Source organism: Herpailurus yagouaroundi, unplaced genomic scaffold (assembly GCF_014898765.1).
Source record: "Herpailurus yagouaroundi ecotype Mexico unplaced genomic scaffold, PumYag 66177, whole genome shotgun sequence".
Taxonomy (NCBI): Eukaryota; Metazoa; Chordata; class Mammalia; order Carnivora; family Felidae; genus Herpailurus; species Herpailurus yagouaroundi.
Genome location: NW_024419212.1, coordinates 58,220 through 75,049, shown reverse-complemented (window position 1 = coordinate 75,049; position 16,830 = coordinate 58,220). Strand labels below are relative to the sequence as shown.

The 16,830-nt window shown below is 36.0% G+C and overlaps 1 protein-coding gene across 9 annotated transcripts in view; it reads left to right on the top strand.

Moving 5' to 3' along the window:
* Positions 1 to 10,428: 10,428 nt before the first annotated feature.
* The window catches only part of LOC121024589 (lysine-specific demethylase 5D), a 46,194-nt gene continuing 39,792 nt past the window's right edge, over positions 10,429 to 16,830 (top strand). For 4 of the 9 annotated variants that reach the window (XM_040466793.1, XM_040466792.1, XM_040466790.1 and 1 more), the window contains exons 1-5: positions 10,430 to 10,952; positions 11,995 to 12,072; positions 12,730 to 12,852; positions 13,114 to 13,284; positions 14,150 to 14,284. In XM_040466793.1, coding sequence (XP_040322727.1) covers positions 10,803 to 10,952; positions 11,995 to 12,072; positions 12,730 to 12,852; positions 13,114 to 13,284; positions 14,150 to 14,284 — 657 coding nt within the window. In that variant the 5' untranslated portion in view covers positions 10,430 to 10,802. Of the gene's footprint in view, positions 10,953 to 11,994; positions 12,073 to 12,729; positions 12,853 to 13,113; positions 13,285 to 14,149; positions 14,285 to 16,830 lie in introns of those variants that run through there. The other 5 variants (XM_040466794.1, XM_040466791.1, XM_040466795.1 and 2 more) reach the window with 4 other exon arrangements.

Genomic DNA, 16,830 nt, shown 5'->3' with positions numbered 1-16,830 from the left:
ATAAATAAAAAAATAAAAAAAATAAAAAAAAAAATAAATAAAGTCTAGTTAGTCTGACAGAAGTATGGCTACTCCAGCTTTCTTTTGACTTCTAGTAGCATGATAGATGGTTCTCCATCCCCTTACTTTCAATCTGAAGGTGTCTTCAGGTCTAAATGAGTATCTTGTAGGCAGCATATAGATGGATCTTTTTTTTTTTTTTTTTAAATCTGTTCTGATACCCTATGTCTTTTGATTGGGGAATTTAGTCCATTTACATTCCGGGTATTATTGAAAGATATTTAGTTAGTGTCATTGTGTTATCTGTAGGTTTCATGCTTGTGGTGATGTCTCTGGTCCTTTGTAGTCTTTGCAGCGTTCCACTTACAGAGTCTCCCTTAGGATCTCTTGTAGGGCTGGTTTAATGGTCATAAACTCCTTTAGTTTTTGTTTTTCTGGGAAAGTCTTTATCTCTCCTTATATTCTGAATAACAGGCTTGCTGGATAAAGGATGCTTGGCTGCAAATTTTGCCCTTTCATCACAATTGAATATTTCCTCTTGTTCCCTTCTGGTCTCCCTTCTGGAGCGTTTCAGGTTCCAGGTCTTCTACTACCCTTATGTGTCTAACCTTGTAGGTTAAGGTCTGTTTATCCCTAACTGCTTTCAGAATTATCTCTTTATCTTTGTATTTTGCCAGTTTCACTATGATATTCCATGGCATATCTTGTTAGCTATGAAGGGAATTCTCTGTGCCTCCTGGATTTGAATGTCTGCTCCTTTCTCCAAACTGGGGAAGTTCTCAGTTATAATTTGTTCAAGTAAACGTACTGCCCCTTTCTCTTTATCCTCCTCCTCTGGAACTCCTATGATACAGATATTATTATGTTTCATTGAATCACTTAGTTCACCAATTCTATCCTCATGGTCTAGTATTATCGTATCTTTCTTTTTCTCAGTTCCATCATTTCCCATAATTTTATATTCTATTTTACTTAATATTCCCTCTGCTTCCTCCATCTTTGCTGTCACTACATCTAGTTTATTTTGCACTCCATTTATAGCATTTCTTAATTTGTTGTAATTTTATCTTAGTTGATCTCTGCAGGAATAGATTCTCTGTTGTCTTCTATGCTGTTTTCAAGTCCAGCTATTAATCTTATGACTATTACACTAGTCAGATATATTGTTTATATCTGTTTTGAGCAATTCTCTAGCTGTCATTTCTTCCTGAAATTTATTTTATGGACAATTCCTCTGTTTCATCATTTTGGCTAGTTTTCTGTCCTTTATCTGTTTTAATAGCTTGTCATGTGTCCTGAACTTGTGAGCATTATTATGTTAAAAAAGGGTCTTGCATTCTCCAGGGCCTGGCCTATCAGGAGGTGTTTTTGGAGTGTGTTGCATTGTTATTGTGAATCTGGTTGCTTTATCTCCCTACTTGTAGTGGTGGTTTGGAGCTTCCAGCAGGTGTGCTTTGATTGGTTCATTGAAGTAACCCTGGAGAAAATTTTAAAAGGGGCTGGTGGTGGAAGAAGCATTATCCCATACAAAGAGAGAGAAGTGACCGGGGCAGGGAAAAAGAAAAGAAGAAAATTTGACTAGGCAGAGAATTAGAGCAACCATATGGCTTAATCCAGAGAAAGAGGAAAATAAAGAATGAGATACAGAAGAGGTCTAAAAAGAATAAATTACAAATGTCTGCCTAAACAAACCAACAACCAGAATAGAGAAGGGAAGAAACATATATACATATATATGTATATATAAATGTATATATAATATACAATATTATATATTATATGTAATATTAATATTAATTAAATTTAATAAAATTAATAATAATATATAACTAACAATAACATATATATTAAACATAATATAATAAATATGATAAATATATCATATCATATTATAAAGAACTAACCAAAATCAAATCAGAAAATGCAAAATCGCTAGACTGATATCTGATGGTGCTTTGGAGTGGTGGCTGTGCTGGTGTGGAGGAGGGGCCCTCTGGTTCATCACTGTCAATCTTGCTCCCATAGATATGCACTTACCAGGCACTGATGGGTGTGGTTTGGTGTAAGCAGGTTCCGCCTCCATTGTGGGTCTGCTATTTTTTCCCTGAAGTCCCACCTTGTTGGTGATGGGGAGAAAAATGGAGATATGCCAGTCTCTCCTCCCTGGACTGAGTGTTCCAAACCAGTCTGTTAAAGCCATCCTTACAGTGCACTCTAGGCATGAGTGGGCCACTCCACAGTCTCCTGTGCCTCCAGTATTAAAACTAGCCCTGTATTTAAAGATCCTGCTCTGCATGTCCTGGTTCCAGGGTATTGCCACTCAACCCGGTCTGCCAACAAAGGGTTTCTGTTTGGCAGCCATCTGCAGGGTCTTTTGTACTTGGAGGCTATATACCTTCTTCCCACAGCACTCAAGGGAGGGGACTGCTCTCTCTGACTGATCCTCTGAGCTGGCTACCACTTTGGGGCTGGCTTCCCTCTGCCCCACCAGGAGTGTGTACAGAGCAGCAGGCCCCATTTGCAAAGAAAGTCCCACAACCCTGGATAGTGTTAGAAATTGGTTCTTTCTCTGTTTTTTTCTGTTCCCTGGTCTGTGGTTTTTCTCTTGTCCAAATACAATCCTAAACTTCCCACAGCCTTTCTTTCTCCTCCTTTTGTCTACACGGAAGGGGATCGCTCCCCTCCACCCCATGTCACCCATTTTATCTCTCCCAATTCGCAATCACGTACCTGTTGCCCGCTAAGTTGTTTCCCTGGCCCTTCCCTGGAGATGTTCTTGTCACTTTGTACTCAGATTCCTGGAATTCCAAGTCTTCTGGCCTCCACACTGCTGTGTTTGAGGGATGAGGGAACTTCAGGTCCTGCTACTTCTCTGCATTGTTGACTCCTCTCAGTCCAGTTTATTTTTCTAATTAGGACTCACTTTAGTGGACTTAAGGCTGCTAAACACAATTTTATTCGTGAAACCTTAATATTTTCTTGCCTCTATGTATTTTTTATAAAACTATAAAATTTATTATGTATAAAAACAAAATAAAAAACTACAGAAAATGATAGGTAACTATCACTACAATTTTAGTTTCAAAAAAGCCTCTTCAGTTTAAACTTAGTGAGTTTACAACAAGAAATGATTGCCACATTTTACCATGATGAAATTTTTTACATTTTTAAAGATCATTAGACAATAAGGGTTTTGTTATCTGTTTCTTAAAAACTGAAATCATGAAGTTAGCATTATAATAAAAAGTGTAATTATAAACATGAATAAATTCACATGTCCTGATTTCAGAGGTGATTAATATGCAAATATTTATTGTTTCCAAAGTCTACTGTAGTTCTACACCTCAAGCATGAACTATATAAAAATAATATTTTCCTTTACTGTTCCCTATAGCAAGTTTCCTTTCATTGTCCTCCTTTTCTTTCTACTATTATAGTTGCTTAAATATTTGGTATTTCTCATTTCTTTTGCATCTTAAAACTTCACTGAGCTTTTATCATAGAATTTTTTATATCACTATTCTATAAATATATTTTGTAATATTCAAGAAGTCTCTTTATCTTGAAAAAGTAATTTTTTTCACTTAACTACTGAAATGTGGATTTCAAATTAATTACCCAAGAAAGAATCCTTTAAGTACTTATAAATTAAATAGTCTTAGATTCAAAATATTTTTTAATTACTGCCCAAAGAATTACACATAAATAATTAATAATTGCCATCTACTTTATCAGGATGTCTTTCATACTAAAAGATGTTGTGAAAGGAACAATCCAAATGACAGCCCTGCCTTAGTTTAAAGCTAGGTTCTCTTTTCTGCTTATTATGGATCTTTGATAAGAAATACAATTGCTGAGAAGTCTGTTTTGCTTGCTGTTTGCTACGAGCATTGTGAAGCCTTTCCTGAATGTAACCCGCTGTGTAGTAGAATGGGTTGTAAACCTTCCTAAATGTAGTCTGATATGTAATGGAATGAGTGATTGTACATAAACTAACCGGCATTTCTCGCTTCTGTAAACCTGCTTGCTTAAGCACATTCCCCACCTACCCTACCCTCTTCCCCCTTCCCCCTTTTTCCTCCCGCCACAAGTAACGGACAAAGCCTTCCCGCCAAAGGACAGACAAAGGACGCCCAATCAGAGAACAACAAATGTCCTTACTTTAAAATCAACCAATCAGGCCCCTCATAATTTGAAACCTCCCCTGTGCTATTTGTCTCTGTCTATAAAAACGCTGTACCAACCCTGATCGAGGCCTCTTGCGTCACCGGCGACGAGTGAGCAGGGGACCAGGTTCAAACCTGCAATAAACAACCCTTGACGCTTGGCTTTGACTTACGACTCTGGTGGACTTTTGTGGGAGGTTTCGGAACTTCGGGCATTACAGTTGCAGATTATAAATCTAAAGGAAAATCCATAATACAAATGGGGGTTGTTCTATTGTCTATAAAAATGTAGAGGAAGAAGATGAAAAAAGATGAGGAAGAAAAAGAATAAAATGACATGTCTAGGTTATTACATGACTCTCATAGAGAAAATGCTAACTAGCCCTGTCTGATTCTGAGATATTATTCTTTTGAATTTACACACTTAAACTGAATTATTATTATTCTGACGTAATTCCAAGTTTTACAAGTTAGTTATAGCTTTTAATAACATTGTGCATATTTTCAAACACATTTAAAAATAAAAACTACCTATGTGTTTTTTTTAAAAAAGAAAAACATGTAATTTGCTATTAATATAACAAATATTTCAAATGCTTTATGAATTTGTCGTAAGTATAAGACAGAGTTAATATGATATTGCCTATCCTGACAGACACTGATACATTCAAGCCCTCTTCTTGTTCCTGTAGAATACAAAGGAAGGGAAAAGTTGCCATTGTCTAGACCATTTACAAATTAGCTCTGAAGCTTCTTTCCATGTAAGATGAAATAGGTTTCTATAGCCATTAATTAAGTCATAACATAAAACAGTACTATATATTTTGAGATTAAAATTTAATTTCTTTGGAAAATGAAGAGCAAACCCAAGTTACGTAAAAATGAATTTAAAACAATGTAATTTTAGATTGTAATACTTATAAGGCTAAACTATTTTTGGTACAGAACATGGAAGTATTACTTTTTCTATCTAAATGAAATTTTTATTTAAATGAAATTTTATTTAAAAGCAACCATTTTATTTTTTAAGTTTTTATTTGAATTCCCTTCATTAAACTACACTATAATATTAGTTTCATTCAGATGTACAATATAGTGATTCACTTCCATACATCACCTGGCGCTCATAAAACAAGTGCACTCCTTAATCTCTATCCCCTATTTAACCCATCACCCACCCACCTCCCCTCTCATAACCATCAGTTTGTTTTCTAGAGGTAGGATTCTGTTTCTTGGCTTGCCTCTCTCTCTCTCTCTGTCTCTCAATTTCTTTTTATTCTTTTTTCTCCCCTCTTCATTTTTTTTCTTAAATTATACACTGAAACCAACTATTTTAAAGTGTACAAACCAGTGGCATTTTGTACATTCACAATGTTGTATACATTTATTTCCAAAACACTTTAATACTCTCAAAACAGACCCAGAATCCATTAAGCAATGTTCCTATTTCCTACTTCTCACTCTGTGCAAACATTTATCTGCTTTCCTTTTCAGTAAATTTACATATACTGGAAGCTTCACATATAAGGAATATGTGACATTTTATATCTGACTTCTTTCATTTAATGTTTTTAAGGGTTATTAGAGTTGTATCATGGTTCAGTACTTCATTTCTTTTATAGCTGAACATTCCATTAAATGTTCAAGGAAAACTGTCCTGTTTCTATCTTTTAGCTATTATGAATTCATATGGAACTTTTTTTGAATATTTTCAATTTTTTTATATAGTTACTGATAACTAGAATTGTTGGGTCATATAGTGCTACTATATGGTTTCTTCTAAGGGTTTTATGGTTACAAGTCTTGCATTTAGCTCTCTAACCCATTATGAGTTAATTTTTGTATATACTACAAAAATATGGTCCTATTTCATTCTTTTGCATGTAGTAGTCTAGTTTTCCCAAAAAATCTTTTTCTTGAAGAGACTTTTTTCCCATTCTTGCCTCTTTTGTTATGGACTAATTGGCCATATAATTGTGGGTTTATTTCTAGGATCTGTATTCTTTTCCATTGATATTTGTCTATTTTTGTGCCATTATCATACTGTTTTGATTACTACCTTGCAATATGTCATGATATCTGTGAGAGTGATGCTACAGCTTTGTTTATCTTCCTCAAGATTACTCTGACAATTCAGGATCATTTTTGGTTCCATGCAAGTTTGTAGGTACGTGGTATTTTGATATGCATTGCATTAAATCTATAGATTGCTTTGGATAGTGTCAACATTTTAACAACATTTATTCTCCCAATCCATGAACATGGGACATCTTTCCATTTCCTTGTGTCATCTTCAATTTCTTTCATCAATGTTTTACAGTTTTCAAAGTATAGGTCTTTCACCTCTTTGGTTAACTTTATTCCAAGGTATTTTATTCTTTTTGATGAAATTGAAAATAGGATTGTTTTCTTAATTTCTCTATCTGCTACATCATTATTAGTGTATAATAAAATTACTTTCTTAAATTTATATTTTCATTGTCTATTCCAATTTTACAAAAGCACAACTAGCATTGGTGCATTGATTTTATATCCTGCAACTTTGCTGAATTTGTTTACAGCTCCAGATGGAAGTGGGAAAAATAGAAATTTGTCATGTATAGCTACAGTAGCAGCATTACTTTTTTGTGTTTTTGCTTAGAAGATTGTAAGTCCTATAATATTTTTAAATACTATCTTAATTTTGATTTTAACAAAAATCACTGCCTAAAAATAACTTACTTGTGTTTGTAGGTTGATCATAGGAGAGGTATATTACACACAAAAAAATAGTAGACTTTAAGAAATAGGAAACAATAACTGGCCCACAGTCTTACACCATATACAAAATGAAATTCAACATGGATTAAAGACCTAAAAGTGAGACAAACAGACACACACACAATCTTGGAAGAGATCACAGGCATTAAGTTCTCTGACATCAACTGTTGCAGCCAGCAACTCCTGACACATGGGAAACAAAAGCAAAAATGAACTATTGGGACCTTATCAAGATAAAAGGCTTTGGCACAGTGAAGGAAACAATCAACAAAACTAAACAGCAACCTACAGAATAGAAGATATTTGCAAATGACATATCTCATAAAGATTTAGTACCCAAAATATATAAAGAACTCATCAAACTCAAGAGCCAATAACCAATAATCTAATTTAAAATGATTGGAAGACATGAGCAGACATTTTTCCAAAAAAGACATCCAGATGGCTAGTAGACACATCAAAAGATGCTCAACATCACTCATCACCAGGAAAATGCAAATCAAAATTACAATGAGATATCACCTCACACCTATCAGAATGACTAAAATTAACAACTCGGGAAACAACAGGGAGTTAATGAGGATGCAGAGAAAGAGTGGAGAGAACACTTTTGCACTGCTGGTGGGAATGCAAACTGGTGCAGCTACTCTGAAAAACAGAATGGAGTTTCCTCAAAAATTTAAAGATAGAACTATCCTATGATTCAGCAATCACACTACTGGGTATTTACCCAAAGAATACAAAACTACAAATGTGAAGGAATACATGCACCCCAAAGTTTATACCAGCACTATCAAAAATAGCCAAACTATGGAGAGAGCCCAAAGATGCGCCATATATACACAATGAAATATTATTCATCCATAAAAAAAAATAAAAGCTTGTCATTTGCAGTGATGTGGATGGAGCTAGAGTGTATAATGCTAAGTAAAATAGTCAGGGAAAGACACATACTATGTGACTGCATTCATAGAAACAAAACAAAAGAGAAAAGGGAAAAAAAGAGAGACAAATTCAGAAAAAGAGTCTTAATTATAGTGAACCAGAAGGAGGTGGGAGGGAAGGTGGGTGAACTGGATGGTAGGTATTAAAAGTGCACTTGCTGCGGGCACCTGGATGGCTCAGTCAGTTGAAACTTAGGCTCAGGTCATGATCTCATGGCTTGTGAGTTCGAGCCCTGCATCAGGCTCTGTGCTGATAGCTCAGAGCCTGGAGCCTGCTTCAGATTCTGTGTCTCCCCCTCTCTCTGCCCCTCCCTTGCTCACACTTTGTCTCTCTCTGTCTCTCAGAAATAAATAAACGATAAAAAAATTTTTTAAAAGAGTGCACATGTGATGAACACCAGGTGATGGATGTATGGAATTGTTTAATCATTATATTGTACAAGTGAAACTAATGTAACACTGTATGTAAACTACACTGGAATTAAAGAGTTTTTAAAAAAGGAATAGGAAATAGTAGAAAAAGTATACAATTCAAATTTTATGGTCAACAAACACATGAAAAGATCATAGTCTTCAGCAATTCAAAAAATGCCAACCAAAGCAAAGTGAGATACTACTTCATATACAGTAGGATGGCCATATCAATAAGACAACAATAGTGTTGTAAGGAGGTGGAAATCAGAAAGCCTTACACACTTAGTGGGAAACAAGATGATAGAGGTAATTTGAAGACTAGTCTGGCAGTTCCTAAAGAGTTTAAACATAGAGTTATCAAACAGTCCAGGATTCTGTTTGCTTGTGTATATTCAAGAGAAATAAAACATACACATACCAAAACCCTACACACAAATGTTCACAGTAACATTACCGATACTAATTGAAAAGTAGAAACAACTCAATTGAAGAATAAACAAAATGTGTCATATTGATATGGAATAGTATTCTGCCATTAGTTATGAAATGTACACTTACAACTAGTTAAAATGGTAAGCTTGTGGTATTCTGATAACTGTTTACAACATGGGTAAACCTTAAAGCATTTTGGTAAAGGAAAGAAACCAGACACAAAAAAAGATGACAGACATATACTGCATGATTCCATTTTTAGGACTTATTCATATCTATGAAAACAGAAAGTTGATTAGTGGTTGTGGAGACTTGGGAAGTGACTATTAATGAGTATGGGGCTTCTTGCTGAGGTGATGAAATGTGAAATTTGGCAGAAGCCTGAATTGCACAGCTCTGTAAATACACTAAAAACCATTGAATTTGTATACTTTAAAATGAAGAATATTATGCTGTGTGAATTATATTTCAATAAAGCTGTTTTAGAAAAAGCAATTCTAGAATCATCGGGAGAAGTAGATGTAATTATCTGAAAGATTAATATCAAAACGTCAACCTACAGTAAATCTGGTTTTATGAAATATAAAGAAACATGCAGATAAAACTGCTACACAATGAAAACAAAAAATCTAAAGATAGGGGCACCTGGGTGGCTCAGTGGGTTGAGTGTCTGATGTCAGACCAGGACATGATCTTGCACATCATGGGTTTGAGCCCAATGTCCAGCTCTGTGCTGATGGATCAGAGCCTGGAGCCTGCTTCAGATTCTGTGTCTCCCTCTCTCTCTGCCCCTCCCTCACTCTGTCTCTCTGTCTCCCAAAAATAAATAAACATTAAAAAAAAATTTTTTTTTAATCCAAACATAAACATTTGAGCAGAAATGATATACTTAATGTAGCATAATAAATTAATGATGCTGATAACCCAGACCAAGTAGATAAACTTCTGGGGGAAAAAATGTCAAGAATATTGTTAAATGAAACAGTATACAAATCAGATCAACAAACCTAAAAGCAAAGAATTCTCTTACACCGTCAAAATAACAATTAACCCTTGAGTGGAATTTTTAAAGGAACAAATGGGTACTTCTTTATTTTGCAATTCCTCAAACACATTCCGAAATGTGAATTTTATTAACATAAAATCAAACTCACGAACCGTGACATCATGATCTGAGGTGAAATAAAGAGGTGTTTAACCCACTGAGCCACCACGCACCCTCTATTTGGCAATAATTTTTATGAAAGATTTTAGCTCCCCCCCCCTTTATATAGGTATGAAGAAATGCAATATCAAGTTTGTACAAATGCAGTAAGAGGGAAATGTGTGCATGGCAAGTCCATTGTTAAGTGAAACAGAGTACATAAATACAAACAATTTGTATTCTACTAATGGTTCTAGTATTCCAAAATTGCTATGCTAAGTACCTTTATTATAAAGCCAGGTGGGTAAAGGAACAGCCAGTAAGTTCTTAGACTTTGCTCATTTAGACGCGACTTAAAATGGTAAACGAAAGGAGGGCAGTTGGGCTTGCGGGTTCTGTAAACGTGTGACCTGATAAAACAGCACAACAGAATACAACAGAACACATCACCACACAACATGACAACGCCCACTTCAGATACACTGATCTTTAAGCCATTCCGGTCTACTGCGCAGGCTTGACACGCGCAGCGGTCCCTTAAATAAAAAGATCCGGCACCTCTATTTGTAATTGTGCTCTTCCGTTCCGTTGAAGAACTATTTAGGATTAGTCGAGTGCCTGGTTTGTGGTGCTTGTTTTCTTGTGGTGAACTCCCTTCTGTGCCTTCAGATCTTACCTGCCCATATAGCACATCTTTCAGTTTTTGAGATAGCTCAGCACCTGAAGAATTGATCCGCGGAGTGAGACGGAGTGTGAAGCCGCCGGGAAGCTTGCTGGTCAAGATGGTGGTTGAAAACTGAGTGGTGTGAGCAACTGCATGAATTAAACTGTTGAATTTGAAGGAAAATAAAGGCCTGCTGGGACTTAGGTTTTAGCTATCAACAAACTATACGCCACTGAAGAAGGAGGAAATCCTTTTACAGAATAGCATCGGAGCGCGACATGGAGACGGGACCAGACGACTTCCTACCGCCGCCAGAGTGCCCGGTGTTCGAGCCTACCTGGGCGGAATTCCGAGACCCGCTAGGCTACATCGCAAAAATCAGGCCCATTGCAGAAAAGTCGGGTATTTGCAAGATCCGCCCACCCGCGGTAAGCCTCTGAAGCCTAATTTGGGGATGGATTTGCGTTAAGACTGAGCGTTAGGGTGCTGTGCTGGTAAACAAGGCCTTAACCCTTTTGTTAACTGCTGTTAATTAAATTCTGTAACTAAGTGTAATTGATCATTTTGTAACTGACTATAATGGGTTGGCATCAAAAAGTTCGTATCTAATCGCCACACGCAGTGCAGTTCTAAAAATCTGTTTTAGGAATGAAAAGCTTTGATTCGAAATTGGTTCTACCCTGTACGACTACTTAGGCGTGTGTAGTAGAGGAATATTTATCTCTTAAACTTACGTTGAAGGAAGTTTTAATGTATCATACTTGATAGCGAAACAAAGGAACGTATAAATTGTCTTATTAGGCGCTGGGCTTGGAATGGCTTAAATTTGTTACATGACCCGTGGTATAAGAAATACAGAGAATAGAATCCTTACCACCAATTAAATTGGAATTACTTCGTGTACAGGTCTCTTCTCTGGGTTTGCTTTACTCAAAACTGCTAACTCAGTTCTTATGTTTGAATTAAGAATGCAAACTAAATTGCTTGTCGGGTATGGGTTTAATTTATATGCGTATCAAAGGGGTGTCCTCTAACTGCAGTGTATTGCTCATTTATGCGATACTCAATCTGACTACATATCTTCTATTTGGGTGGGTATACTTTTTAAAAAAGTATTACTAGTTACATACTACTATTCTTAACAGGCTGTGGGTGGGAATAAATAATACTCTAGTTTTCAAAATCAGTTTCTCATCCGTATTAGATTTTTCTTCACTTCATTAAGAATCTTCCTCTTTTTTGGAGGAGACACACCAAGGATAATTCTTTGTGTTTTGTTTGTTTTTTGGGGGGTTGCCCTTGGTTTTCAGTTGTATGATTTTTAAAAGACAACCATTTGAACCTTCAAGAGCAAAATATAGCAACAAAAAGTCTTAAAAGGAAGGACTATTAAACTGGAGACAAATCATTCTACTTCTCAACATCTTCATCCTTTGCTATACCATAATAAATTCATTTACTTTCTTCTAGGACTGGCAGCCTCCCTTTGCAGTAGAAGTTGAAAACTTCAGATTCACGCCCCGAATTCAGAGGCTAAATGAACTAGAGGTAAAATCGGAAGCCACCCTTTTATGCTGGAATTTGAGCTCTGATCTTATTTCACTGGTAGTTTTATAACGATGTAGTTAAGCATATAAGTTTTAAAGCAGATATATTTTGATCCTAATACCAGTTCCATTTTTTTCCCAGAATAATGATTTTGGAGAAAGTCCTCTGCAAAAGGAGAGGACATGAAGGCTTGCTTGCTTGCTTGCTTGCTTGATTTATTTATTTATTTATGGATTTTTTTTCCCTCTCCATACCTACATAATTTATCATTTTTTATTTTTGCTGATTTCTTTCATAGAAGCAAAGTTCAGAGCATGGTCATACATTGTCAGCTTCTCTATGTAGAAGAGAAAAATATTTCTTTTAGTTGTGTATAGAGTACAAGTGCTGTCTTAAAGGAAGATATTAGATCAAGCCTTGCTTATCATTTGTTAAGTGCAAGAATAGCGCTTTAGATTTAGAGATGAAAGATTCTGACTTTGAGTCATTGCTCTTAAAGCTCCCTTTTAAGACTGAGGAATCTGCTTATTTGAGCTTTTGATAGACACTGGTGGTGAGATAGACAATGAAATCTAGACTGTAGCCTAGGAGAGCACCATAATTAATGGACTAAAGTTGAAAGAGTAAGCCAATTTCATGGGACTGTCTCTTCCCCAGGCTCAGACCAGAGTAAAATTAAACTATTTGGACCAGATTGCAAAATTCTGGGAAATCCAAGGTTCTTCATTAAAAATTCCCAATGTAGAACGGAGGATTTTGGATCTCTACAGCCTTAGTAAGGTAAGAGTACTTCTGCTTTAAAAAGGAAAAATAAATAAAAAGCCTTGGCCTTTTAGGAAACCCTCTGTGGTTGAACTTTGTGTTTCTAGGCAAGAAAGGAGAGAACAGAGATCCTGCCAAGATTTTTTGACACCATCTTTGAGTCCTGGAACAGTTGGCATTGGCGGGAGTGCACTGTCCTCATATTTAACCCTAACTGCTGTTTTTCAGGTCTCTTAGTCTGCTCACAGTTAATCTATATAACTTTCATTATCCTTGCAGATTGTGATGGAGGAAGGTGGCTATGAAGCCATCTGCAAGGACCGTCGTTGGGTCCGAATTGCCCAGCGCCTCAACTACCCACCAGGCAAAAACATTGGTTCGCTGCTACGATCTCACTATGAGCGCATCATTTACCCCTATGAAATGTTTCAGTCTGGGGCCAACCTTGTGGTGAGGTGTCTTAACTGGTTTGGGGCCTGATTTGATTTTGTTCTTTGTGGTCTTTCTTTTTCTGGGTTGAGCTTTCTTAGTATCCTAAGTACATTTCTAGCATTAGAAATTCTAGCAATTGGGTCTGAAAATAATTCTCAGCCTATAAAAAAGTATACAGTATATTTTTAAGCAGTTGTACCTAGTAGGCTAGCTAAATGAGAATTAGAATATCTTTTTTTTCTATCTTTCTCTCTGAAGTGTTGGTGTTTACTAGGATCTTTTTATGGATAAGATCATAGAATATAAGTTAGAGAAAACCAGTTCCTATTTTAGGCCTTCCTCCTTGAACAATATAATTTCTTAAGAAATTACTATATTTCCTGAGGATAGTTTAGATACAGAGAATTACAGGATAAATTTTTGGTAATTGGACTTAATTCAAAAAGGAGTGGGAACTAATTTGACCATTTATCTTAAATGATGTTTTTAGGTTTTATTATTTCCAGAGCATTTTATAAAATTATGTGAATAGCCATAAATGGATATTTTACTTTATAATTGTTAGGTTTGATACTTATATTGCCCATTTTTCAGACAAAGAAATTGGAACAGAGAGCTCAGGCATAGAAAGTAAGGATAAAATCCTAAGTTCACATCTGGCAGTCTAGTTCCAAAGACTGTTCCTCACTATGTTTTACTGGTTATATATAAGCAAAGTTGTAGAAGAATTCTCATCATATTGTTCTATTATTGCAGAGAATAAAAGTGTCATTTGGAAAGAAATACAGCTTTCATTGTTAGAGATTAAAGATGAAGGAATCACTTGATTATTTGTTAATTTTAAATGTGACTCAGTTTCTCATTTGTTTTCTTATGTTCCCAGCAGTGTAACACTCACCCATTTGACAATGAAGAAAAAGACAAGGAATACAAACCTCATGGCATTCCCCTAAGACCGTCTGTGCAGCCTTCCAAGTTCAGTAGCTGTAGTCGGCGGGCAAAAAGACTACAGCCTGATGTGAGTGCCTCTTTTTTTTTTTTTTCCTGTAAACTTCCAGAATTTGTCTAGGACTTGTTCAGTCCGTTTCTATAGGACACTATAGCTGGTTCAAATTGAATTAATTGAAAATGAATGAGTTATTTTGTTTTTTTTTTTAATTTTTTTTTTTTTTCAACGTTTATTTATTTTTGGGACAGAGAGAGACAGAGCATGAACGGGGGAGGGGCAGAGAGAGAGGGAGACACAGAATCGGAAACAGGCTCCAGGCTCTGAGCCATCAGCCCAGAGCCCGACGCGGGGCTCGAACTCACGGACCGCGAGATCGTGACCTGGTTGAAGTCGGACGCCTAACCGACTGCGCCACCCAGGCGCCCCTATTTTGTTTTATAGGTATCATTTGCAGTGTTTGTGTTTACCTACTTTTGCTTTTACATATTTTGAAAGCAAACATCTATCTTTAATATTTAAGAATATAAAATATAGGGGTGAGTTTTTTAAATCTTGGGATAGTTTTTAGAAAGCTTTCAGTTGTTTTGTTTTTTAATTATGAGTTTTTGTTCTGTGTTCTTTTATCACATGGAGAGTCAGCCACAAGAGAAGCTCAGGAAAATAGAGCTATACTCAGAAAGCTCAGCTTGTCACACAGAAGCATGGGTGAGGTTGTAGAAGTGTCAGGAGCAGGGAAGATCCTAGGTCATGGCCTTATTTGGGTTTTCCAGTAAGGGCAAGGCAAGGTAGGGTAATTGTTTAGGATTGGCTAGTCTGAACAGTTTTCATGGGCTCTAAAAAACAAAGAGTGTTTCTCATTTGCCTGGCATCTGGCCCTGGGATGATTAAGGCAAGGAATGAAGAAGACTAATGGGAGGTATGGCCCTTTTGTTTTGCATATCAAAGGCATGCTCTTTGCTGGGTACTTTGCTATCACAGATAATTGGATAGCCTCAGAGGAGCAGTCTCTCCCCAGTCAGTAGGATTTTCAACATGTCGAACAATATAATGTTTGAAAATTAAAAATATAAACAATACAGACTTGTAACTTCTCTTCTTGCTAATAAACCTGTATTGTGTGTCTATGTATGTTCTCATAGAATTTTGGATGTTTCTGTTTCTGAAATACATTCAACTAGGAAAACATTCTATATCCTTAGATGTATAGTGAATAATCCTAACAGACTTTATTTTAGTATTTGGATGTAGAGGGAAGAAATGAGAAATGGTGACCTAGTGTAAATTATTGAAATTCAGATGGATTCTGCATTGATGATTTAGTTCTTCAGGTAGTATCTGAGAATTATCCGAATAAGAATTTTTCTGAATAAGAAAAATGAGCCATCTAATGATTTGGAAATCAGTAAAATTTGTTTGAAACTGGTAAGTAGCAGCTAAGGTTACAACAGTTTTTCAAAATGAAATCTTTAGATACTTTATTCCTGAGAATGAGATTCTTCACTTTCCTGGGAAGGTTTTAAAGAGTCTTGAAAACTGTGAGGTTACCCAAACCAGAAAGATGTTGTGTTTCCAGAACCTTAGGAGGAAAAAAGTTGCATGTTCTACATGAAGCAGAAAAGTAAATGAAGTGGCAGAGAAATTAGGACTAACGTCATTTTTTTTCTAATTTGGACATTGGTGTTTGTAACATAAGAATGAATAGTGAGATGTCTGAAAGGTTAAGAATAATACTGTCTTATTTCATATTTAAAAGCAAGCATTAGCTCTTTTAGAAGGTGTTTGCTTTGTTAGAAACTATCTATATTCCAAAGTAAAATGTTAAGTATGATGTATGCAGCGTGACTAATACACAGTGTAAAATTGTAAATACAGTGTATGTGGCAACTAGGAGCCCATGCCTGCAAAGTTGTGGAATCTTTCACAGCCCATTTTCAATCTGTGTCTTCTATTAAACTCTCCTGAATGATAAGTCAGAAGTGCTTAATCGCAGTTACAAGTTGAAATTGTAGAATAATTATGTATTTCTTTATATGTAACCAGTTGGCAAATCTAAATGTATAAAAGATGCGGAACCAAGCCTCTTTTAAGCTATAAAAAGCATACCCTCCTGATTTGACTTCTGTTAATTAATGGTTTAGAATAGTATGCAGCAAATATATGGGTGTTTGTTCAGGTCTTAATTTGTAAAAGTGACTGGCTATGTGGAGAGTTCAGGGCCACCACAAGAAAAGTTTTAAAGTTACATTTCCATTAGAAACAAGAGACATAACATATCACACAGGGCCACAAGATGAAGCATCAAAGTTACTAAGGATCAGAAAGCAAGGGGAACTCTTAGGCCACAGCCTTTATTAGAGACTCCTTGGGAAAACTGAGGTAGTATAGGATAAACATTTTAAGATTAAATAGTTTGAATTATACCAACAAACATTGAAGCATAGGAATTTTTCTTTCCTTTCCTTTTCTTTTCTTTTCTTTTCTTTTCTGTCTTCCTTCCTTCCTTCCTTCCATCCGTCTGTCCTTCCTTCCATCCTTCCCTCCCTCCCTCCCTTCCTTCCTAATCCTTCCTTCCTTCCTTTCTTCCTCCCTCTCCCTCTCTCTCTCCCCTCTCCCCC